This window comes from Calidris pugnax, unplaced genomic scaffold, assembly GCF_001431845.1.
Source record: "Calidris pugnax isolate Ruff unplaced genomic scaffold, ASM143184v1 scaffold44, whole genome shotgun sequence".
NCBI lineage: Eukaryota > Metazoa > Chordata > Aves > Charadriiformes > Scolopacidae > Calidris > Calidris pugnax.
Genome location: NW_015094506.1, coordinates 12,226,011 through 12,252,075, shown reverse-complemented (window position 1 = coordinate 12,252,075; position 26,065 = coordinate 12,226,011). Strand labels below are relative to the sequence as shown.

The following is a 26,065-nucleotide window of genomic DNA, read 5'->3' as shown; positions in this document are numbered from 1 at the left end:
CCGTAAGTTATTAAGTTTTAGAACACAGCTTAAACAGCCATAGTCTTTACAATTAGATTTTCAGATTGATAAACAGTCCCAGCATGCTAAAGCAATAAGAAAATCAAAAGAACAAAGAGCATGAGTTAAAAAACATGCTGTATAATAAATAAAAAGCTATACATACTACAGTAGTCACGTCCTCAAGGAGAATCAATCTGGAAACTTTTGTAGTAGTTGTTTAACACAAAAGTTCAGTAGAAGTTCAGGTTTACAGAAGAGCCTGTTATTTACAAACTCTAACACATCTACTTATTATAAGCAAATGCTACAATGTTATGAGCTAGACCCATTCATCTTTAGTTGGTGACAACAGGTTGTTACTGCTTATTGTTTGTGTCAGAGTGCATTCAAAGATTAAGAAAAAAAACTATGTAAGCTTTCTCACGGATTTCAGAGAAACAAAAAAAGCTTCTCCCCAGGCTGTTATGTATATGTGATGCAGCATCTCTCAACTGAGATTTTACAGCTGATAAATGCAAACGCCTACCTTCAAAATTTGGTCCCCCATCCAGCCACTTACCTTAACAGAGTAAGCCAGAGATATAGTGACTGCAAGTGGAAGACCTTCTGGTACTGCCACCACCAAGACTGTAACTCCAATAATGAAGAACTTCACAAAATACTGAATATAAATTGGTGTACATTCAGCAAGCCACGGTCTCTTCTGAACCCAGAATGTATCAATTACGAAATATAGCACAAGGATAATGACTGTGATTGCAGACATCAACAAACCTTGTTAAAAAGAGAATAAACAGTTTTCAGAAATTAAATCAAATATTTGGCAATACAGACTCTGGATAATTCAAGTGCAAATACTTCTGCCTTCATAGAAGTTAGCTTATAAACAAGATTTTAAACAGGCAAGTCAGGAAACATTGAGGTAGCTCTCAAAGGTGTTCCAACTTCCAGTGCAAGTATTTTCTTGTGCATTTCACCTAGAAATTTCTAAAAATCTATTTTTTCTTCCCATTTAATTGAAAAGTGTAGATCTAATTATGAACAGGACACAAAGTCAATTAACTAAGCAGAGTAAGAACTGAAATAATTCAGCAGGCCTTCAATAACTGTACTGCAGACTTATTCAGTAAAGAAAGCTGCTGACAGTCTGTACCCTGCTTCCTGCTGAAGGTGGGATTATATATGGCAGCTAAGTAGAGTGATCAATGAACTGGGAGTAACTGGGAAGACAAATCAGAACTGCTGCTAGCAAGCTTAGTGGCACACTCAAGACACCACATGAAAACAGTGAAGGAAGATGAACCTGGCTGGAATAAAGGAATAGAAGTCACTGAAGTGTCAGCTTTTCATAGAAACATCCTTCAGTGTGTGCACCGTCCCAGAGCAGGAGGACAGAAAAATGCATCCATGAAGCAGACGAGCATTAAGGGTATGCGGGGAATTACAATGGGTCAAAAGGTGCCTAAAGGAAAACAAGAGCTCTTACTTATGCAAGATGTGAAAAACTTGTTTGATAAGAACAGCATTTTATACTAAACTTTCCATGGACTTAGTCAACACTTGCTAGTACAAGTTTCTCTGAAAAATTAACATTGCTATACATAACCACGGAGTGCTAAAGCTAAAAGTTGAATTGCTTTGTCCTTAGACCATAACTGTCTTCTGACACAGGGGCTGACTTCAGCCCCTTTTAAGCTGTGGGATTGGCTACAAGACTACTAGAAGTTCCTTCTAGCATAAATCTTTCAACAATTCTACATGGACCAAAACAAATCCTAGAATATTTGAATTAAACCTTTACATACAAGATAATATAGCCTAAAGTTTACACTGAACTTCATTGTTGTTTTAATCTAATTTCAAGAAACAAGTTTACCAAATGTTTTGACAAAACAGATGAATATTAATTGACAGAAGAGTGACAGAGGCTAAAGAATAGTAGAAAGTCAATAAAAGTGCTACATACCAGCAAGACGTATCTTAAGTGGAAATTCCTAAGGCTCTGGAAGTACCAGAGATAACCTGGTCACCCTTAGCACTTTTTCCAGACTTCACTCAATTTATAGTTCTTTAGGTACATCACTAAATGCCAAATCTTATCTAAAAACATCTTTCATAACAGTTGTTCAAATGTTATGAAGTTGGAATTTTCTCTTCCAGAAGCTGACAAATCTATTTAAATCAAGGAAAAATAAAAGCCATCCATATGACACAGTCTGAGAAGCCATCAGCACCCTTGCATGCAATGAAATTTTGTGCTTAAAATAATCAAACTGGTCAAGGCTAGCTACTTAAGTTATCATCTTACAAACTATGCATGTTCCAATTCAAATCTGTGACATCAACACAAGGAGGGTACTAATGCATCATACCTGCTTTGCCAATCTGAACTGCGAGCTTCGTGAGTTTGCCTTGAAGAACCGACTTTTCTTTCTTTGGCAGATTTGCTCTCTTCTTGTCTTTCTCATCTCCATCCCCACCATCTTCACTCTTCAGTGGTTGCATTTCCATGGCTGCACCATCTTGAGCTTTTGCTAGAAGTTAAGATCAAATAAAGTTTAGTCATTGAGGAGTGCCTAAAATCAACGGTACACCAAAAGTTTAATAACACCAGCCTTCACTAAACACCAGTACCTTGTATTTAAACAAGCGTATTGGGTGTAGGTGCCAAGGTGCTGGCAGCGGTGGAGCTGCCGCCCATGGGTAAGACCATGGTGGGGCAGATGTGGTCCTCTATGGGAGGAGAGGAGGACAAGTGGACCAGAAATCTACACTGCAGCCCATGGAGGACTACATGCCAAAGCAGGCATTTATGCCCTGAAGGAAGCTGCAGCCTGTCAAGGGGCCATGCTGGTGAAGGCTACTGTTAAGAGCTGTGGCTCACGGGAGACCCACATTTATGCAGTCTGTTCATAAAGGACTGTACTGTGTGGGGAAAAATCCACACTGGATAAGTTCATGAAGGACTGTATCCGGTGGAAGGGACCCCACGATGGAGCAGGCGAAGAACATGAGAACAAAGGAGCAGAGACAAGCGTTATTAACTGACCAAAAACCCCTATTCCCCACCCTCCTCGTGCTCCTCAGAGGCAGGAGATACAGGAGTCATGAGTGAAGTTGAGCCTGGAAGGAAAGGAGGTGCATGTGTGTGGCAGAGGTGGTTTTAGTTGGTTTTGTTTCTCACCACCCTACTGTATTTTGAATTGGCAATAAATTACTCTTCCCCAGGTTGAGTCTCAGAAAATAGTGATGTGCAAGAAAGGATCAGAGAACCCTCATTTACCTTTGTTACGGTTTTCAACAGCTCCATCTTGCTTTTTACCTGTCAGAGAGGGGAACAAGTTGTGTTTTAAATCGGCCATCCAGACTTCATTCCAGTGTTTATGTTTATACATAATGCATACATTACCATATGCTGAAATAAGCAATTGAATTTTAGAAAAAAAATGTTTAACAAACTGGAGACAGAGGATTGATGTAACTGAGGCTTTAAAAGTTTAAGTCAACTCACAGAAACACTTCACATCAGGTTTTGGTTTTTTTTTATACCTTTCCAATAAAAGACTGCCACAGTGTTATGCTACCATAGTTAAGTATGCACAAATTACTGATAAAGACATTTATTTCTTGTGAGGAAAGCTTTTAAAAAGGCTTGCCTAAACAGTTTTCTAGGAAAGAAATTTGCGAAATTAAACTGATTCCAGTGGCCTCAGTCTTGCTTTCTGTTCTTCCAACACTTGGCATCTGCATCTGACTACTACTGTAAATGAACTGTAGGATCTCAATTCCAAAATCAGTGCTTTTGTACAACATTGCAGAAGCTGCTGTAGCATAAAATATTTATAAATCCACACCAAAGCTTAATGGAGGAACAGCGCTGGATTACTGGATCTATGCTAACCCTATTTACGCAAGCACAAACATAATCTGTTGGCAACATCCCAATATTCCACCACTAAGAAAATAGTTCAAGTTCATAATAAAATAGAGCTCCTACCTCTACTCAGAAATGGAGTTCAATAAGAAATCATAAAGAAGGACAGCGAAATAATGGAATAAATTAATGAGTGAAATAGCTTGATGGGGGGCACTACCTTCTTTCATTTGCGTTTTCAGGTTAAAAGGTTTAGATAACACCTTGTCAAGAGACAAAACTTTTCTACTAAGTAGAGGAAGCAAGGGTTATAAGTTACTTTTTGCAATAACCTGAAATTAAAGCAAAAAATTGGGGAACTTAGAACAAAACCCAGAATTTTTCAGTATCACTGCTAATTCATTAAGTCTTTGGTCTTAGGTTATGTAGACTGAAATGTATGACAGTACTCTGGTAGAAGAAAATGAAATTACCAAGCAGCCTGTCTGGCATGACATTTAATGCCTCCACTACATTATTACTGTAGACATAGTCTGATTTCTATACATAAAATTTCCCCCTGAGCATCCTCAGAACAGCTGAGGAGAAAAAAAAAAAGCACGTTCACTTTCTTCAGAAGATGTCACTTCATGCGATGTCACATTGTGACCATGTCACAATCATTGTCTCCTAATTTAGCATTTGTTCTCTCCTAGTTCCCCTTCCCCTCTTAAAAGAGTAAAGTTCTACACTTGAGTTACTTCTAACTCCTTGTACATACGTTTGCTTCCACTCTGAACCAAGCCATACACAGCCAACTAAAAATAGCCACTTTAATCTCCTTAACATTCACAGAGAAGCTAATTTAGTTTAACCTGAGTTTTACCAAGGAGAATCTTATCAGGCACCTAAATTAAGGGAAAGAGGAAGTTGTCTATCTTGAGAGAGAAAAAAAACCCCACAAGAGTTCAGGTCCTAGGATACACCAAAACACTACTTGTCAAAAAGACTTCTGCTTATAAAATAAACACTGGCAGACTATTAATAAAAGCTATAATCTTCTTCATATCTCCTGCAGCAGGTGGTACTGTTGTTTGCTTCCTTCTCCTTCCTCTGTAAGGGAAGGAGCAAAGGACGGAAACTGTTCCACACTAATCCCCCTGACGTGTTGCAGGTCAACATTTCACTACCACATTTGAGTTTGAAACTAATTTTCAACTTCTAATTTGTCTAACAATTCTTGCAACTTACTTCTGAGGAAACTTAACTACTTTAAGTTTCAAGAAGGGTCAAAATTGTGAAATATTTGTGGATTAGGACAAGATCAAAATCAGAGTTCAATCCTAATTCCTGCATAGAGCACACATTTCAACAATTGCCTCTTTAGTTTGAAGGCCACCAAGATTCCTACATGCATTTCTATGTGCGGCTTTCCATTTATGGCTTTCCATTACTGTTTCATATTCCTCTGATGAAAAAAGTGTATTTTTTTCCTGCCAAGAATGCTCAGACTCAGTCCTATCCAGTAGACCTCACACCAGTTCCTAAACAAATTTTTGCTGTGGTAAAGCTTAGTCCTGAACTTGCCTTATGAGAGCTTGTATTAAACGCTACTGCTTAACATATCTAAGCTTTGATTCTCAGGATAAAGACTACAGCTTAGATAAGTGCCCTTATAATTCCAGTGACTGAGCAAGTCCTTCAGAATAAGGAAGATAGCCCCGTTCCACAGAAGGGCTCCAAAATGCTCTGGGTTATAAGCCCCTCATCCCTCAAAAAAAAAAAACAGTTTACAGAAAAGTGTTGCTCAGGATTTGCCTTGTGTAGATCTCTGAGCATTCAAAATTTCAGCCCTGAAAGAAAAGGAGCAGCAAAACAAGCTGTCTGCTCATTTCTATTGAAATCAGTCTTATATATGAAAGATATCCACAAACACAGCAGTATCAACAACATAAGCTTTTCCCCTTCAAGTGTCACAGAAAAACTCTTTGTACTAGACAATTTCTATCTGTCAAAAGCAAAACTAAATACTTACTAGGTTGAGTAATTGGTAACAACCTATTTGCCATAAAGAAATATTTGCTATTAGACTTGAAGGTACTTTGAAGTTACACAAGATGGCAGTTTATACATGGTATGGCTGGTTAGGAGCTGTAAACTTTCCAACCTCTAATGGATCAGTGAGATCTGAAGTTTAATTAAAAATCCACGTGACAAGAGTTATTAGGAGTAACGTACTCCCAGGTCACTGGACCCGAGGGGTTTTTTTTCCCCCATGGAACCTACTGAAAGTATGAAGTTTAAAAAAACGATTTCTGGCTCCAGATGACTAGAACATGTTTTTAACCCAGTACCACTGAGAGTTCACCCCTCCCTCCCCAGGGATTTAAGATTGTGCCTACTTTTCTTGTCCTTCTTCTCTTTTTCCTTCTCCTTCTCCTCTTCATCTCCTCCAGCTCCAAGTAAAGTAAAGATGATTCCAGTCTGAGAGTTCACACCTACAGCAGTAACCACCATTCTTCCAGAGCCTTCCATCACATGTGTACCTGAAAGATTGAATCAGGTTTTCCACTGAGACTCAAGCAGTTACATGGCAGAGCATAAAGGGAATGAGTTCTCAAACTTCATGCTAATTAAACTGTTAAGATGTGTATTTATACCACTGCGTTCCCCTACAGCTCTAATTGCCAAAACTATATGGAAAATAAAATCATAAGCAATTACACCAAATGTCTGTCAGTTTTAAGAGACTGCTCACTTTGACAAAGTTTTGTACTGGTTGCAGTAGCTCTAGATATTTTTAGGAGTCAGGCTGGATAAAATCTGACAAACTGAACCTTACCTTCAAAGTAAAAAATAACCAATTTACCCCCAGGGAAAAAAAAACACAAACAACCAACCACAAAAAAACCCCAAAAACCAAAACCAAACAACTTTCTGCAAGAATTGTCAAATGTTACGCACCTGACAGCAGCATAGGATCCCTGTCCAGAGACTTCTTAACATGATCAGATTCTCCAGTCAGTGAGCTCTCATCAATTTTGAGGTCATTTCCTTGAATGAGTACGCCATCAGCCGGTAAAAGATCACCTACGAGAGATCACTGGGTATGTTGACTGCAGTTCCTTTTTTAAAAACAAAAGAAAGTTCAACTTTAAAAATAAGTTTACCGTATTTCACTTGTGCAATATCTCCAACAATTATGTCAGCTACTGGTATTTGGATGACTTGGCCACCTCTGATGACTGTGAATTTCTGTTCTTGTTCAATACGGCTCTGCAATCCCCGAAATTGTTTCTCTTTACTCCAGTCATTGAAAGCTGTTACTAATACCACACAAACTACAGATAGGAGGATTGCTGCTCCTTCAATCCAACCTGCTTCAGATTCCTCCTCTTCTTCACCAACATTTACTGATCCACATACTGTAGAAAACAGGTTTTAGAAAGTTCATGCAGATAGTTATTTCAACAACAAAAAAGTTTTGCCAAACAGAAGAAACTATTAATAGTTGCTAAACATTTTCCACACTAGCCCTCTTCGCAATTTTATGTTTATTTTCAGCAAGGGTAACACACACAAAGAAGCTAAAGAACTTGAAAGCTAGAGCAGCTCAAGGAAGTTTAAGCTACCCAGAATTTACATCCCTGCTTATCTGAAATAGGAGAAGTTGGTATAGAAAGTTATGTGTCCTTATTATCTTGTTAAATAATGGCATAAGAAAGCCAGACTAGATAATTAGTTAACAACCTTCTGCTTTCTCAACCATTTCCCACTTTATCTTAACAAGCCAGATATCATTGGAAAAATTCAGTTCAATGAAGGCCAGATCCCTTCATCTTCCATTTAGAAGTATAAATATAGCTTCATTTCTTAAATTAGAAAGTTACCAGTGTCATATTGCAAATCAAGGAAAATTTAGGACTTGCTGACTCCCCAAAGAAAGCACATGATCGCAAATTATAAATTGCTTTAATATTTGAGGCAAAGCTAAAAAAAAAACACTTGCACAGAAACATGACAGGGTCCAAGATAAGTTCTTGTTCTGTTGCTTGCACTTTACCTTTGGCATTATGTTGGTCAGAGTGATACCAGATTGCGACCAAGGAAACCTCATGTTGCCCTTTTAAGGCAAGCCAGAGTTTTAGTAGTGTTGTCTCAGTAAGAAACAATACGCTGCTTTTCCAATAAGTTACTGTCTTCAATCAGACTTACAGTACAGGTATGTTGGACCAGGAAAGTCAGTAGTATAATACAGGTAGATACCTACTTTAAGTGAGTTTACTTACATGATTCATTTCCTCCTGGAGGCTGGTAAAAAGAAAGGCCCAAGGATACTACGGCTGCAATTTCTAATATAATTAGTGTAACGTCCTGTAGTGCTTCCCATACTAACTGAAGAAATGTTTTTGGCTTTTTAGGAGGTATAAAGTTCTTCCCAAAAACTGCTTCTCTCCTTTCTATATCTGCTGGATTTCCACTTAAACCTATTTAACAATAAGACAAAGTTAGTGACACTTACTTGCATTTCATGCTCACATTAGAAGTGATTGAGGTTTCCCATTCATAGAGTCAAGTCCCACCCCATATTTCAGTAACAATACTGAAAAGCCGTATCTCAAATATAATTTTGTAAGTATTATCCTTAACTCAGTCACTACAGAAAACCAGCTATATTATATAAAATTCACAGTTTGCCAACACAAAGTAAGCTGATGCTCTACCTACTTGCGCTTAATATGACATAGCAACAGAGTAATAGTAACAGACATACCTTCATAAAAAGTAAACAAGTTTGCAAGACAAGATCATTAGTAGAGTTACTACTATCGAGACTGAGTAGCACCATGCAGCTTAGCAAGACCACAGCCTGTGAAGCCAGTTCTGCTTCCCACTGTAGGGATTGTGTATTCAGAGATAATATCCTAGGATCCTACAATTAATGTAACATTTATAATGAAATGTTTAATATAATAATAGTATAAAATACTATAAATATTGTGTTTGTATATTATTTAATTATACTATAAAACACTATTAAAAGCTGGTGAAGCTTTTCAGGCACTTAATGATGCTGCTTCCACCTGGACAGCAGGAGTTTGCTCTTCTGAAACTTTGTTTTCTATCTCCTTTCACATAGAGAGAGCCCATATTTAGCACTGTGCAGGGTCTGTCAACTCAGTTTTGTATCTATCTTTTTTTTAATATAGTATATTTCTTTCAGAGTCTCAACTCTCGTACCCTCCCTAAGGGACACTAACTAGCAGGCAAGAGCAGGGCCTTCACTAAAAGGCACTGTATGCTTCAAGAATTAGCCAAGTCCTTAAAAATAAAGGAATACTAAATATATTCAGTACAAGGTCATGCACTCAAAATCTTCTGTAAGTACACCTCCTGTTTATTACTTCAACAGTTTCCAGCTGCCTAACCTGTCATTCAGAATTTAAGCCACTAGCTCATTTTTCAAAGCAAAATGGTCAAACACACAGCCATGTTCAGAGCAGAAGTTTGGACATTTCAACTGTATTACCCCCAAGGTTATGATCAGCACCTGCTGACATAGTTTTCCTAGTAGCAGTTTTTTTTATTAAACCCAACTGCTTGGCAATGCAAACACACCAGGTAGTCAATAAGAACAGTGACCAATGCAACTGACTTCCATAATAAGTGGGGTATTTAACACCTTTAACAGACACTTCCTAGAACCTTCACCTGACGTATCAAGACACTTTCCAAAGACGAGTGAACTACAAAGCTCAGTTTTAATTACTAACAACTACTACGTAATCACTTAACTGAAAAGCAAAATATTATGTGCAAATTTTTTCAAAAATGAAACAAATTAAACATACTCTTACTGTATACAATACATTAGATTTATTACAACACTCTTAGATTCACATTGAATTCACAGCTTTGGAGGTTTAATACAGAGGAACAATTCTATTAGTTAGCCATAAGACTACGCTTCTTTAAGTCCAAGCTTTGAGGTGCTTACTTTCACTCAACTCAAAGACTCCTGCAAGACCATTTTGAAAATCAAGCTGTACGAGAGGATCTAGAGAAACTCAGGATAGCTGAGCCATTCCAGAAGGCTGGACCATATTGCTATTTTGCAACAGATACCATTTATCTCTTCGTGTTAGCATGGCAGAGTTTGGAAGATTATTTACTTAATGTCAATGGCAGCACATTCCTCCTCCCTTCACAGGGTAGCAGGATGCAGAACGTCAGAGGTACACAGCAATAGTTTTTGAAGAATGAAAAGCATTTTCCAACAAGGCTATGTAAAGTCCAATTACTATCAGAACCACTTAGTCAAGATTAGTAAATAAGCCTAGCAAAGACAAAAAGCATTTGTATTTTTAGTGTTTGCTATAATATGCCATGCACCACCAATGACCTTGCTACATTTACCACATGGCCGGCAACTTCATAGTTCACAACTTTCAGTCCTAAGGGTAAAACTACTGCCATTATACTGTTCATTATGTTTCTTAATTGGAGTGATTTATGCTACTTGAGGTTAAGTTTGAGAAATATTAGGCAAGGGACTCGCTAAAGCTTCATGTATAAATTTTACTTAAAAATCTAGAAGTATAAGTTACTAGACAATGAAAATTTTGTAGACCTGTGGAAATAAATATCGATGGTGGATCTCTCCGGAATATAGGAAGGACTTTTGCTACTACAGATACGTCAAACATTCATATATTCACATTAGTATATGTTTGTACACATGTAAAGGACACAATAAACATTAAATACCAAGCAATAAAGTCTGCTCAGGGTCTTTCTTTTGTAATAGTGATAAAGGACAGCTCCCATTTCAAATCAGGTAGGTCTGACAGATTTTTGCCTGAAAACAGACATTGCCTTACACCATCAACAACTTTAAAGCAAGAAATTACACAAGCTGAACTCATCCCACTGTGTAGCACTTTGGATCACCTGTAGTTTTGCTGTGAAGGCACCGGTTATCACACAAGTCAGCATTTCATATCATAAAGAAAGCTTCTGAAGAGGAAGAAGTGGCAGGCTTCCACACAAGATTTTAGAGAGGCAGAACTAGTGTAACACATATCAGTTTTCTAAATAGATCTTGCCTAAATTCTCTCCATTAGAAATTCCATTTCTATACTTACAACTTGAATTTGATGAAAGGAGACATAGTTCTAACTTCAAGAGCTCTTCAGAAATTTATAGCAGCTTACCTGACAGAGAGACTGGTTCTCTAAAGGTTCATGGAGTGATTTAGAGCCAAAATGACACCTTTGTAGAGGACACTGCTCTAGCTCATCTTACTTAACCTTTTCTGAGGTAATTATCACATTCAACTGTTGAGGTCTTGCTGTATTTATGAGCTGCGCTCACAATTAAAAAAAAAAAAAAAAAAAGATGGCACCCTTCTATCATGTTAGTGATTGTATTTTAACTGATTGCAGGACAGTACATCGAAACGTCAAATCCTTTTGAAAGGGAAAGGCCTTAATCACACATTCCTCAGCACAGCAGAATCAATCTGCAGGAAAGGGCACCTAACCCTTTCTAGTTTCAGGACGCTGACACTCATGGCTCCTGTGTGTTAACCTGCTTGTTACATGAAGGGACATAAAATGAATCCTGCAGTATACCAGATCCTTGGTGCTTAGCCTGTGATGGTACACCCACCTAGCTACTAATAACGGGCCTTAAACCTTGCAGGTTACTGTAAAACAGGATTCAACGCTCCATTCAGTTCCTGATTGTAGAAAACCACAGCCCTTTTCACTGAGAAAGGAACCTGCTTTTCAATACTATGCAACAGGTCAACAGGGTAACGAAATCAGGAGTCTGGCTTCAAAAGCAGATCAAGCCAAAACGTGCTAAATGCAGATGTACCTAAGATACCTTTTGGCACTAGCAGGCTGCTCTTGATCTAAGGAGACAAGCCTTTCCGTAGCATTTCTGAAGAACAGAAAATAACAGCTCTCAAGGATTAAGATGGTAGGTACTTTACTGCCACCAACATAAAACCACATTTTTAAAAGCTATGCGAGTGCTTAAATGCAGAGGCACTCAATTTTGGTACTTCTTAATCACTACCAACAGAAGGACTTCATGTAGATATTTTAAGCAATATGACTTGCATCTTTCTTTCACAAATTAAAGCTTATAGCTTTCATTTACATTGGAAGAGAGTAGTAAGAGAGGGCCAGATCTTAAGGAAAACTTCTAGAAACTTCTCGGGAAGGAGAGTTAATACATTTATTTCCTTTTTCACATTTGTACAGTCTACCTTGGATTAATAGTTCTATAGAGAATAAAAGCATCAGGTAGCCACATTTCACAGAATGCCATCAAGTTCAATATGGCAAAGATTTTTGAAAGATGATATTTCTAGATAATAAGATTGTGTGATCACTTTGCAAATCTTCTACTAACTGTGACAATACCTCTTAGTACCTAAAGCTGTATTAATAGTTATTTTATATAGATCAAACGAAATCTGCAGAAATACTATAGACTTAAAAACAAGATCCTGCCATTAAGAAATCAACGTAGTAGAAAACGAAGATCAGATTTAAGTTTCAAAAATTGTTGCATTAGGTAATACAAGAACTAGACAGCAACACAGAAGGATTAATACGCCCGGCATTAGCCTATTACAACCTTGTGTCCTATGAGAGCTTGATGTGAAATGCAAACTATAGGTCATATGAGCTATTCACATAACTTACCCTTTCACAGTATGTTAAACATTGCTACATTGCATTCCTATTCCATATGTGAATGCCTACATCAACCAACTTTATGCCAAAGGGCAACTTCACCACTAATTCAACCAAGTGAAAACACTCTTGCTTACTTATTACCAGTGAATACCTCTGCCTTAGAGGAGTAAGAAGCCATATTTTATTATGGTAACTGAAATAATTTTATAAACTTTGTTATGTTACAAAAAAAGATGTAGTTCGCTTGACTAAGGTTTTCTCTGACATGGAGTTTCCCCAATAATAGCATTAAAATTGACTTACCTTCATTTGGTGAAGTTTTCAATTTTGTACAGATACCATGTACATCTCCATAGCATTCCTGTATTTTATGCAGTGCATCTGCAGCTCGAAGTTCCATAAGAGAACGGAGCTCTGCAAGAGTAACTCCAAAATCTCCATGATTAGCTTCTTTGACAGCATTTTTTACACCACTATATGCGACCGAGTTGTTTGCCATATCACCCATGATGCCTGCAGTCTTTAGTGTAGACAGTTTCCAGTAAGGAACAAGATTTCAACTTAAAATACTTCCAAATGGAAAATAAATCCTTCGGGTATGAAGACAGTCAGGAGAGGAGACACATCACCCAAGTAAGAGACCACATCTGGAGAGATATCTCTGAGGTTGTCCCATGGCGCATTCTGTTCTCCAAGCCAAATGGCATGTACGGTCTAGAGAAAGAATAAATATACATTCAGTTACATAACAGCTATACTGAAATACATGTACGACAACCCTACTCCTTGCATTGAGGTTAGAGAACAGTTTCTGCTTAAGGACAAATTCTTCGTATTTCCTACAATATTTTTAGTTAGCATTCAGCTGGCAAGTGACGAGGCATAAAATGGCTGTTTCCCATCCCAAAATAACCTTGCATTATTATACTTCCTTCAGTCATTAACTTTTTAGAACAGGTGCTGCCTTTAAGACTTGCATTTTGCTTGGTATATACCAAGCATACAGTTCATCATCAAGAGGAACCTTAAAAACACCTGGAAGTCAATCTGTTTACATGGAAATGGAGTTTGGAGCACACACCGATGATATCACATGGGGTAAGAACATGCTGAAGTTAAAAATCCCAACTTTTCACCAAAGTTTTCACCTTGCAGTTTGGGATGAGCAAGTTTTTGTGCGTTCCCATGAATTAATTTGTGCAAACCTCAAGGAAAAGAGTTTCAACACTAAGTTAGCCCACGCATGAAGTACTTTTGTAGTGTAAGTAGGAGTATATCCTTCAGGCAGACTTAGGTCTTAATGCATTTTTGTGTCTAAACACTTTTAGCCCCCCCCTCTCCAGCCCATTTCATCACAACTCAAGCCTCCTACAGTATCTACATTTAATTCTTTGAACAGACGGGAAAATTGCACAATATCACCTTCCTACAGAAGGGATAGGGAGACAAAGAGCAGCTCTTCCATCTGATTATTGGAGCACTGTAGCTGATAAATTAACACCTACCCCAGAATTTTTAACCTGCACAGGCACTCTATATATTTAATTCCTGCTCAGCTGACACATCTTGTATGTACACATGTATCTGCACACAGTATGGTGAATGCACGAACAATTCATGCCTATATAAAGATCTGCTGTGTGCAGAAGACAGAACTGATCATGTAAGTCAGCTTTATCAACATAACGGGGCACGGTGAGCACAAATAACAATATATTCCTCCATGAGACATGATGGCTGTCAGGCTTGGATGGACAATAACTTGGACACTTCCAGGTCAGTGGGATCCTCAGGTGCCATATACCTAGCAAAGGCAAACAGTTACCACTGACTGCTCTGCTTTATGAAGGTAAAGAGCAAATAACAAAGAAAAGATTTCCAGCTATTGCCCTGCTAGGAACTGTTCGGCTGAAATACAGCATCCATGTTGAGGTCCAGGCATAAGCAGCCAAGAACCAAAAACTTAAGTTTTAGTTCCCTGCCCTGGAAACAATCCACTTCACCCATAGTCAATCCATCATTTTAAGCACTGTGCCACAACCGTGCATTTGCACTGAAGACAACCACTGATGCTGAAAGACCCTGAAGTGATGTCACCCAACCAGAAGTGAGTCTCATCTCCAGCAGAAGTACCACCACTCCTAAGGAGATTCTGAGAAAAGCACTGTCTATGGCTGTTTTCTGGAGAGCAACAAATAGCATAAAGCAATCAATATTCATACGCATAAAACCTCAACATCCTGTAACATCAAGGTACTTAGTTGAAAAATTCAGTTTAAATCTTGCTTTCTGTTTTTAAATCTTGTTTTTCCATTTCAAATAATTTAAAATCTGTTTTTAAATCTCGTTTTCTGTTACTTGCAGGAGAAAAACGTTACCGTAGTTGAAGAGTCCATGACAATGGTGTTAACTTGCACACTAGGGTGCAGTTTTGATAAGCACGCATTCTTCAGCTGATCATAACAAGTTCTTCTATAGTATCTTGGAAATGAAGACATTCATGCAAATCATGTAGGAAAGAGTGCTCTTTAAAGCCACACTGCATCTTTGTCTAATGCCCAAAAGCTGGATGCTGTCGACCAACTAGTAGCCTAGGAGGATTTATCAATTGGTGTCTGATCATAAGCCATGACAGTGTAACAAGAAGCAGATCAAGCAAATGAGTTTGTATAGCTATGGAGAAGATGCTGCAGCTACTGATTAGGCAAAAATAGGCCAAGCAGAATGCCCTACCACAAATTACATCAAACTTGATTCAATTTTAATTAAGAAAAGCTCTGTTCAAGCCTCTAGCAGAAGCCCTGCACTTGAGGCCCAAATACACCCAAATCCAAGCACAGACGTGAGGTTAGGAAAAGCCACAGCTCTAGTCACTGCTCACTTGGCACTGACAAGATTTGAGACGGAACACTGGGGCACAGCAGGACTTGTGTTCACGTGCAAGTTACGGTAAGATTAATAACACTGCTTAATCATAGCTTATACTGTGCACTCCAGTTCCATCATTTCTATGAATCTAGATTCATTTTTGTTAAGGTGTAACAGTCCAGTGATTAGCTGTTACTAACAGTTTATACTGAAAGGGGTTCTTAGATGTTCTGAAACACCCCAGTGGTGTCCAAACATACCAACAGAGCCCTGGGTTCACAGGCAAGTTCAATATGCTTGCATTAACACTAGAAAAGCAGTGTAGCTCTACTAGTGCTACAGACTATTTAGCACATCCATGTCAGGAAAAAGCTGTGGAAAACTGAGAGGAGCACTGCAAAGACTCTTCAAATTCTGAACACTGAGTAAGAGCAGTGTTGCTCCAAATGATCAAAACCTGGTTAAACATTAGCAACTATTGACACCAAACCAGACCGGAAGGAATCTGCTCAAATAGCCCATTTTTACCAGGCATTTCAATCGACTGTACAAAAGCCTCTACCAGCACACAGGTACAGAAGAGACTTAACATAGTTTCTTTGCCAATTCCTACACAAAAATCTCATTACAAGTTTCTTTAAGAAATATCCTTAAAGCAGTTTTGATGTCAAACCTTGCAACATTCAATCACTTCCTGTTACAGCAAGTTCCAACAGTCCACTTTTGTAACAAAGTGGCAATGCATAATGCAACTATACACAGTGAAATTCAAGTATCAAAAGAAAGCATATTTTTAAGCTACACAGATAAACTAATATTTATCTCTTCAACTAGTGGAGTATTTTATCTGTTTTGACTAGCATTTGACTTCTTAACTGCAGCCATTTGAGATACGTTATTTGAACAGCATGAGCTCTGAAGTTAGAAGCCACTTGCCTCAAACTTCCAATCTGCAAATATCTCACATTTTATATTCAAGAAAGTTATCAAACTAAAAGCCACTTATACACCATTGCTGAAGTTCCAGCTTATCAGAGTTTAATTCAGTTGAAGTTATGTCAGCATCCAGCTTAAAGAAGCTGCACAGAACATGATTAAGAGAAGTCAGTCTTCCATTAGGCACAAGAACTTTTGGATAATCCTTTATTTACATATCACCGAGACTAGGAGCGACTTTAAAGCTATTGTCTGTCACACTCAAGTGACTAAAAATCCTGTGCAGCAGAGGCATCTTACAGCAGCAGTAGCACATACTACCATAGGCAGGACTCAGATACTTGTGCAATTCTCTGAAAAGACCCTGCTGCTCCATGACTGACACGTCACGTCATGTCATGTCATAGTGGCTGCCTATGGGAAATATCGCATTTTAAACTCCTTAACCAAATGACATTAATTTTACTACTAAGTGAATGTGCTTTGTTACCAAAGACAATAATTCAAAACTGCAACCCATGATAAAAAGGTTAGAAAATTTTATTAATGTTACAAGTTCAACAACCTCACAAGCCTCTGTAGCCTGGAAAAAGGACATGCTCCATTTACAGTATTCTGCACATAGAGATGTTTACCAAAGCATGAAGAGACAGCCTACTGACTACAAATTTAGTGCCACCAGAACATACTGTGGTGACCAAGCTAGAAGAACCTGTAACATGTTTCTTGAAGTGTTCTTGTAGCAACACCTTAAATATAAACCCATGTTAATCCCATGCCCCGTCCCCAAAAGCAACTACTTTTGAGGCAGCCCTGAACATTAATATGCTTCAAAAATCACTCCAGAAATAGTCATCCACGGGTGGAAGTATTTAGCATTTAGGAACCCCTCTGTTTGGAAGAAAACTATCATCTGTGTTTGGCATTCATTAAAATTAAGTTTACCTTGAAGTGATAGTTTGCGGTGGGCGCATACTAACAATCAAATGTAAACAGCAGAGTTTAAAAGTGGAATAATTACTATTTCCCAGGTGCACAGGACCTAGCATACCCTAGAGCCCTACATAAGCCTCTCCTACTATTGAATTTGCATTTAATACTTGCTTCACCAACCTACAGGACATGCATTTAATATTAAAAATTAAATCTTAAAACACTTAAGCAAACTCATACCTCAAGGGTCAAAGCTCCAGCAATTATATATCCTGTGTCATTCAATTTAATTTCTGCATCTTGAACACTTTGCATTCAGATACTAAGTATTACCTGGTACTAGCGTTTGACCTTCAACAACACACTAAAGCTGGCTGCTGTAACATAGGAAAAGGCTTGCTAAGTGATTATCTCAGGAAAGCCTTTGTTTAATCTAATTAGTTCAATGAAGACCGGACAGATCTACATACCAAGAGGCTGCAGTGATAAAAACTGTCCCCATATGTTTCAGTTGCCAGGCCATTTTATTCTAATCTGTTTCAAAAATTAGCTCTTAAGATACTGAAAAATACAATATACCTTTGCACACTTTAGCTTGAAATCCACAGCACTGGGTATACTCCCCAGCTTCAAGCCCTATCATGGCTTTCCTGAGGGGTGGGGGGGGAGAAGCTGTCTGCAACATTATTGTAGTGGAAAGTAATTTTAACTGAGAAAGTGACCTTAAGATCACACTGAAAAGGTCTGAGGTCTTTTGCTCTGGAGAGTCAGTTGTCTTATTTTAAGAGACAGAACCTCATACCTACTTGAAAGGCTACAGAAACTCACTAGCTGTTTCACAAGAAGTATGAATTAATGCTAATAAAACAAGTTCACACAGAACAGCGTGCGTTTAAGGGGTCGCTATTCTGTACGTTAAAATTTGCCGCCCAACTGAACAAGGAGGAGTTAAATCACTTCAGTGGCGTGCTGCTGTTCTAGTGCAAGCATCTCAGAGAGCTTAACGATCTCAAGTAGATTGAGAAGCTAAGAGGGAGAAGGCCCAACTGTGGAAGACACACTGCAACAAAAATTTTTAACACATCACTTTCAGCCTGATACATGCCCACCAGTGTTGTAATGACAAGTTACCCTTGTAACAACTCCTGTGTTGTAAACAGTAAATTGAAAAGTCATGAGTTTTGCTGGGGTTTCAAAGAAAAATCTGACTTCATACTAGAACCTTAATCTCTTGGTAGGTAGATGTACTTGCCTAACAACTAAAAACAGGGTGTCATTTCTAGACTGCAGTGGATGTAAACACTGGCATTTATCACACAATCCAAAGGATTGCTGCTGCCTACAGTGATCGACACTTCTTTGGTAGCCGTTTCATCCAACGATACTTTCTTTGCTTTAAAACCCAAAACTATTTCTTATTGAAATGATGGCTAACAAATTAGGACTTCAGTAGTCTGAAGACAATTCGGTAGTACAAATTAGCAATGGTCATGCAAAAGGCTCCCACATCACTTCCCTCCTATTTTGGTATCAGCAAGAGAAAATCGTAAGTCTTGAAGGTGAGTTATCACAGCAGGAGGAACACAACCTTCTCTTAGGAAGCAGCTTGCTCCGCACCCTCTGCACAGAGCCCAGGAGGTGAGCAGAAATTGTCTTATGCCACCAAACCACCGCCCTGCCTTTGCCAAGCCATGGCCTGTCCACACTCATGAAGCAAAGTGACAGCTGAATTAAGAAATAAGACCAGAAAGTGCTGCATAGAACAGTTTGAGTAGAAGAACTATTTTACGAAATGCTTAAACTAATCATTAGCCTTCTTAAGTTAAAATACCTTAAATTCAATTTGAGAGAACTAAAGCAATGCAAAAGACTGAGCCAACAAGTAGGACTTCAAAAAAACCAACACTTCCTAAGAGCATCAGACTTTGAGACATACTGGAAAAACCCTAGAGAATAAAACCAATGCAATCATCATTACAGAAAACGTCAAGTGCCACATGCATTAAAAATACTAGGCTTTTCATACTCTCCTATTTCATGTTACAATGCTGAGTTGTGCCCAAGAAGATAAAACAATTCTAGACATAAACCCATGCAGGAAAAGAATGAGGTTTTAACTACTTAAAACACTTTTCTGGAAGCAGGAGTAACTAATTCCAGATATCCATTAACAGAGCCACGTCTTAAAGGGTCTCCTATAGTCCCACTTGGCTTCTCCATCCTCCACTCACAGGCCTCAAAGCCTCCTTCTCACTACTTCCTTTTACCAGGCTCATCTACTTTTTACTGTGATGACATCATCACCTAAAACAAAAAGGCCAAATTTGACAGGACTGCTTACAATACCAGGTAAATCCAAGTTAAGACTATAATCCTAGAGAAAAAAGTTTTAATCTCTAGATATGACTCTATCCCATTCAGCATTGTTTCTAACATGGTCGAGTACCTAAGATGCGTTTACTGTGTGTGTCAGCTTCCTCAAATAACTTGAGATGAGTGGAGCTGCCAAAATTTGAACTAAAGCAGCTGATGGCCAAAGGCAAACCTGGGATATCACAAAGCTCCAGCTACTAGTATTTAAAATGCAAGGAAAAAAAAAAATCTTTGCCCAATGCCCACCAGTATTTTCTTTTACTTTAGATCCATTGAATCCTATATAAGATGACTGAGGATTTAAAGTCTATTAATTCTGCACAGTTCAGGCTCAAAGTTTTTATTTGGCATAATTATATTGTAAATAATTCCTATTAACAGGTCTGTCATATTAATAACTCCATATATAACCCTAAAAGTAGATATTTTTTTTGTGCAGTGAAGTCATCCATTGACAAATATTCACATTCGCTAGTTCAGGAACAACTTACCACACTTCTCTCACCAATATTTATGAAAACCATAGTGGCAAAAGTTGCTATACACAAAGTTAACTTTTTCAAAAAAAAGAGACGGTAGCATGGCATCCTACTTATTAAAATTATGCATCTTAAGACTACATCAAAGTTTACTTGCATTCCCAGGTTACAAGATGCATTCCAGTCACAAAACCTGACAGACATGTTAAATGTGGCGTATGACATCATTATATGCAGCTAAGTTTCAAGTAAAAGGGAAGTGAGATGGTACCAAATTTCATCCAGAGCTGGAACTGGATTCCTGGATTTCAGTCACTTGTTGCATTTAAAGCTCAGTGCATGCCTGTAATCAATGCACCCAGCTGGTCAGTTCTGACAATAATTATGACTCAGAGCAAAACAGCAGCTGACTCCCTCATAATAGTTATTCCTACAGGTATTTTACTTGGGTTGAGAAATCTTTATACCTTTTTTTCACAAAGCCTCTAATTTTTGCTACTTCTCCTTCAGCCTGCTTCAGATACGTTTTGAGCTAAACACACATTTCAAGTATTACCTCCATTTTTACTTCCATCTTTCAATTACCATATTGCCATACACATACACCATTGAAATTGCTTTTGTCAGTTTGAGCAATGATTTTCTTCTTTTCCCCTGTCATTAGACAGAAAGTAGCACTAGTGAATGGGTTTTCTTTTTTTGTTCTGAAGCTCCAAGACAACTTCAGGAGTTCTTAACACCAGAAACCTTGTTTCAGAACACATTGCACCCATTAAAATTAAAACATGTTCAAGTTAAATTGCATATAACACTTCAGCCAGAACCAGACATTCACCATCTCATCCCTGTTTGAACAATCCCCCTTTTTTCTTCCAGAAAGTATCCTTTCTTATTCACATCCACTCAAGCAGAGCCAGTATGCTTTTGACTGTAACCATGCTTCCTGATATCAAAGAGGTGCCAAAAGCTCTTCAGAGCTATGAGCCTTCGGGCAAATGGCAAAAGTCCATCCCTACCCGATGCTTTTTGTATTCGGGAAACCTCAAGAGAAATTAAAAATTAGTCTTAAAACTACTAGGAAATATTTATGCCTAATGAGATTAAGCTTAATTACTTCCATAATGACTCTGCACATAACTGACTCCTTTCTATTAGGACAGTAAAATTAACTAATAGGGTAAGTTTTAAGGGTGGGGAGGGGGTTTGCTATGTCAGAATAGCTTACTACTGTGTAGAAACAGTACTACAAAATATACGCTCATTGAACTGTAAACACACAATATATAAATATTTACGCAGTAAATCATCCATTTATGGTCCTCAAAATCATCATCCCCACCAAGCAATAGTTTGCAACATAAAAAATTAAACAAAAACCCCAGCTCTGGTCACCTGTCTCAACGAGCACACACTATGATGCTAAGTTAGGTCCCTTTTGTGGCCAAAGTTTAAAAAGCTTCCCTCTTGTTCTGTAACATGCCAGTTTAAGAGCCTTCATCTTCAGATTTTTCAAAAGCATTCTGGAAATAAAGGACAGTTTATCTTTATCCTCAAACCATTAAAAAGCCTTACTTCTTGAAAAAGGTACAATTTGAAAGCTATGCTAGCTTCCCCTGCGTATCATATTAATCCCTGCCTGCCAGAAATACAAGTGAACTGTCTAAAGAGGCATTCTGACAAAGCCCCTTCCATTACATTTGCCATCTTCTATTCCTTGGGAGCCAAAGTTTGTTTTTTTTTTTTAAATTCAGATATCATAACTAGTTTACACTTGAGTAGCAATTTCAGAACTATTGCACAAGTTTGCTGGTCCTGCTGGTGGTGGCCAGAGGAGGCTCAGGGAGGCTTTTGTTGTTTTGTTTGTTTTTTAACCGCAATATTTGGATTTGAGAGTTCACTGTATGCAAGAAACAGGGGCGTGGAATCTCTTGCAAACTTCTTGATCTTTCTTAAGTCTGACAGCCACTTAAAAGCTACGTTCTCACGCTGCATGCACTGTCCTGCTCGTAAGTGCTTCTTTTGAAGAACTTTCTCATTTATGCAGGGTTGGTTGCTGGTTTATGTAGGTTTTTTGCATAATTTAAGCACTACCTCTATTTGTACCTGTCCGTAGAATGATGCTGAATTAAAAGCTGTGTGAGCAGTATAAGTTACCTGACAATCCCTGGTCTACCATTCAATATAAGGTGATACATTCTTCTCTCGGCAGTTTGTCTCTTTCAAATAGACAGGGAATGTGTGTAAGCACTGTTAGCAGACAGGATGCACAAAGCCAAGATTCCTATCATAGCACTTCTAATCTAACAATGCAAGCAGCAAATCTGTCACATCCTCAGGTGACCAAAGGCACGGCTGTGCTGCAGTGTGGAGGCATGACTTCCACCCACAGAGGTCCTAAAGCAGCTCTCATTATTTGACACTAACAACACCACAACTTACACCTGCCACCCTTATCTTTTTGCATTGGGAAAAGCCACCCACATTAATTGGCAACTGCATTAATGAAGTAACAGACTATGTGAAAGCCTGCTGTTGCAACAGTCACACAGGCAACCCAGGGCTCAGAGCAGTAACTTCTGGTGTGTTTTTTCCACTCTTCTTTCACAGCAGCACCTCAGCCACCGAGAGACAGCACTTCGCTTTGGGCCCTGCTCTAAGTCCATCTCTCACGGGGCACACAGCACTCCAACCACTTTTAGCACCCTTTCCTTTACTAATCCTTTTTCCACTGTTCTTGCCTTCTCCCTGCAATTCAGTGATGCTTAAGAACAGACAATTTTTCCGAGAGCAGTGCAGTCTGCCCCTCCAGATCCAAGGAGACAGAAAGCACCATGCCTGTTCCTAAGCCTCCTCCCTCCCACCAGCTGGGATTGCAGCCACGCATTTCACTTCTCTACAGTCTAAGAGTGGGCTCCTCGAAAGCAGCCTAGTGCAGAAAGCAGTCATTCAAAAAAGCACTGTCCCCCTGCCCAGCTACAAAATAAACCCAAAATATTCAAATACCAGGGTTTCCACTGGCTGAACAAGTTACCACAACGGATTCCCCAGGAGTTTTTCCACAAGATGTCAGAATAGCTGATTTATTTGTAGAACTCAAAAAGGCAATGTGGATATGCCAACTTAAGGGGCACACACTCAGCTAATGCTGGGAGCACCTTCGTCACGGAACTATGTTGCTGCCACCTTTAAGATAACGTTAATCACCATTCAAGGAAAAGGTTCATCTTCCCTCCATTATTTCAGGTAAAGTGACACGCCACTAAACAAATCGCACGATATATCACCTTACTGCCAAGGCCGGACACCATTTGAACTAAACAGCAAATTCTCCAAATAGTCAAATGGCAGCTCAAGCAGATTTAGTAAACTTAATTCATTTCTCAGTTTTGGTAAGCTATTTAATAATTGCTGTACAAACTGGCTATGGGCAATTAACAATTGCGGCTTCATATCTAAAGTCTTCACATGTGAAGATACGTACTGTGCATAACTCTTCAGGTTTCTGAGAGCACAAAGACATCAGCTGCATCATTAATTCATTAGAAAAAAGTGACTAGGTAAAAGAATGCAAATGGGACTATGGTCCATGATCATGTTTAAAAGTCCTATTCTGCCCAGTAAAGGAAATTCCTCCTCCAGTTTCCCCATAAACCAAAGGTCTTAACTCTTCATTAGCACCAGTGGATCCCAATGCAATTTGTAGATGGTTGTGTGCTTCCAGTCTAAACAGCAAGCATTCCAATTAGGAGGTGAACAAGGTGCCTATATAGCTCTGGCACAATGCTTATTCCTCTAGGATTCCTATAAGATTCCTCTACGGAAAGGCCATGCCTTGAAAAACTTCATAGGAATTAACTGGACCTATTCAGTGCTGAGGATCAGCTATTTGTTGCCCTCACTCCTCTGCCCAATGCAAGCACAAGGCTATCAGAAATAACGTGGCAACCAGCAGGCACTCAGGTGCCTAGAGCATAACTACCGTTGGCACACGCAGTGAAGTGTCAGCCTCCTGCTAAGGCAGCTCTGAATCCTCAGCAGTAATTCCTAGTGGCTTGTTCAATAAGCGTAGTATTCCTCCTTCCAAAAGACAGCATCTGAATTGGGAGCCTACTGCCATCAGTTCAGCTGCAGCTGCCCCTCAGGGCCAAGCGTCTACCCATCCATGAAGACTACAGACCGTCACTCTGACTCAGCTAAGTCAGAGCTATTTTGTTGCTTCTACATGAAGCTACTTCCCACAAGTGTTTATTTTGCAGTGGCAACATTCTGCAACTTCTGCAATCAGGCTGTTTTCAGCAATAGCACATACAGTATCTCTGAAGAAAGGGAATTGGGAAGGGTAGCATCAGCTCCTCTGCTCAAGTGACAACTCCAAGCAACCTGTTCAAACTGCTGAATTTGTGCATGTTAGACTAATTCCAACTGGCCTTTGGTTGAAGGCACAAACTCTTTTAAGAAGCAATACTTTTATGTCCAGCTCACAGTTTCCAACAAAGGGCCACTGCAATTACACAACTGTAGCACACCTCAGCTCAGCACTTCTTTCCCCATACAGGCAAGGAGGGGCTCACAGAACAGCCCTGATAATTCAGGAGCTAATTACAGTTTTAATCTAACCCCTGCAACTCACAAGTTTCTCTCACTGCAGCAAACAGGTAAAGCCGCGTAGAGAAGCTGAAAGCTACCTTTAGCCTGTGGTTAAGTGAGACTGAAGGAAATGACGCCCCATTGGGGGGATGTGACCAAGAAGAGCATCAGACTGTCACGAAAACAAGTGACACAGCACCACGAAACAAAAGATAACATGAATTACCATAACTCCCACAGTTGGTGAGTCAGTCTTTCTAGAGGTAATTTTGGAAGATGCACAGAAGTTTCCCCCTCTGCCTCCTAGTGCTCCAGTTTCCTAAGCAGCCTCCTGTACCCCATCTTCCTCCTAGGATACCATCAACTGGTTTCTCAGCACCTTCAATAGGCTCTCTAGCTTGAAAGACACATAGCAGTATGTCTCCATTTCTGCTGTGCTAGGACTTTTCTCCAAAAACCTGCTTATTATTTCAGTCCCATTACAAATTACTTATTTCAATTAGTTTGTCATGGGAAATACAGGAAGAAGCCACCTGAAAACCTTTATACTTATGGATTACTTTAGTAGTGTTTCCAAAAAACCTGAGGCAGACAAGACTTAGAAAAAAACTGGTGCAAGTATGAAGTCCACTAGTAACAAGTAGCAGACTTGTTTTTTTCCACACTTTCAGACTTCATAAGCTCTCTCTAAAAAGGCTACCAAACACTGGTTAGGAAGAAGTGAAATTTTTGAGGAGTTCTACACATCAAAAAACAAATATACACTTCATTTTAAAGACATGTTATGAATTTGGCTCATTTAAGTTATATGCATATTCAAGCCTGTACAGCGTGTCAAGCAGGCTGACAGCCAAGTTTACTGTGGTCTCTAGTATATGTTTAGTCAAATTCTTCATTTGATTCTACCTCCAGTATTTTACAACAATGTTTTCTGTTTCCTCCTTTTCCGGAGCACAGGAATGCTTTCAAATAGGCACAAATTTATACCAACAGAATCCTCAATATAAATGTAACATTCACAGGTATTGCAGTGCAGCTCACAAACTGTGCTTTCAGTTCACCTTCAGAACAAACATGCACTTACACTGAACATTTAGGTGTGGCTTTGTATTTTGCATTTGTAGCCTCAATACCAGAAGCTAGGAGCTTTCCCTAGACTATTAATAGCACGTTGATTCTTGGTGCGCTACACTCCTGCTACAGGAGTCAGATTTTCACACATGTATCCATTTCTATTGAAATCTTTCCCTCTAACCAAAACAGCATGAAATTGGGGTGGTAGTTGTGAGTGGTGGAGTGTTGGGGGGGGGGGGGGGGGG

The 26,065-nt window shown here is 39.0% G+C and overlaps 1 protein-coding gene across 4 annotated transcripts in view; it reads right to left on the bottom strand.

The window, feature by feature from the left end:
* ATP2B1 (ATPase, Ca++ transporting, plasma membrane 1) overlaps positions 1 to 26,065 on the bottom strand; it is a 60,691-nt gene that overhangs the window by 20,980 nt on the left and 13,646 nt on the right. For all 4 annotated transcript variants that reach the window (XR_001414281.1, XM_014963627.1, XM_014963625.1 and 1 more), the window contains exons 2-9: positions 12,874 to 13,284; positions 8,146 to 8,343; positions 7,027 to 7,281; positions 6,821 to 6,946; positions 6,259 to 6,402; positions 3,287 to 3,325; positions 2,376 to 2,537; positions 563 to 777 (exon numbers count right to left, since the gene is read on the bottom strand). Coding sequence is in view for 3 of the 4 variants with exons in the window: in XM_014963627.1 (XP_014819113.1) it covers positions 563 to 777; positions 2,376 to 2,537; positions 3,287 to 3,325; positions 6,259 to 6,402; positions 6,821 to 6,946; positions 7,027 to 7,281; positions 8,146 to 8,343; positions 12,874 to 13,078 (1,344 nt within the window). In the remaining variant the exon portion in view is untranslated. The remainder of the gene's footprint in view (positions 1 to 562; positions 778 to 2,375; positions 2,538 to 3,286; positions 3,326 to 6,258; positions 6,403 to 6,820; positions 6,947 to 7,026; positions 7,282 to 8,145; positions 8,344 to 12,873; positions 13,285 to 26,065) is intronic.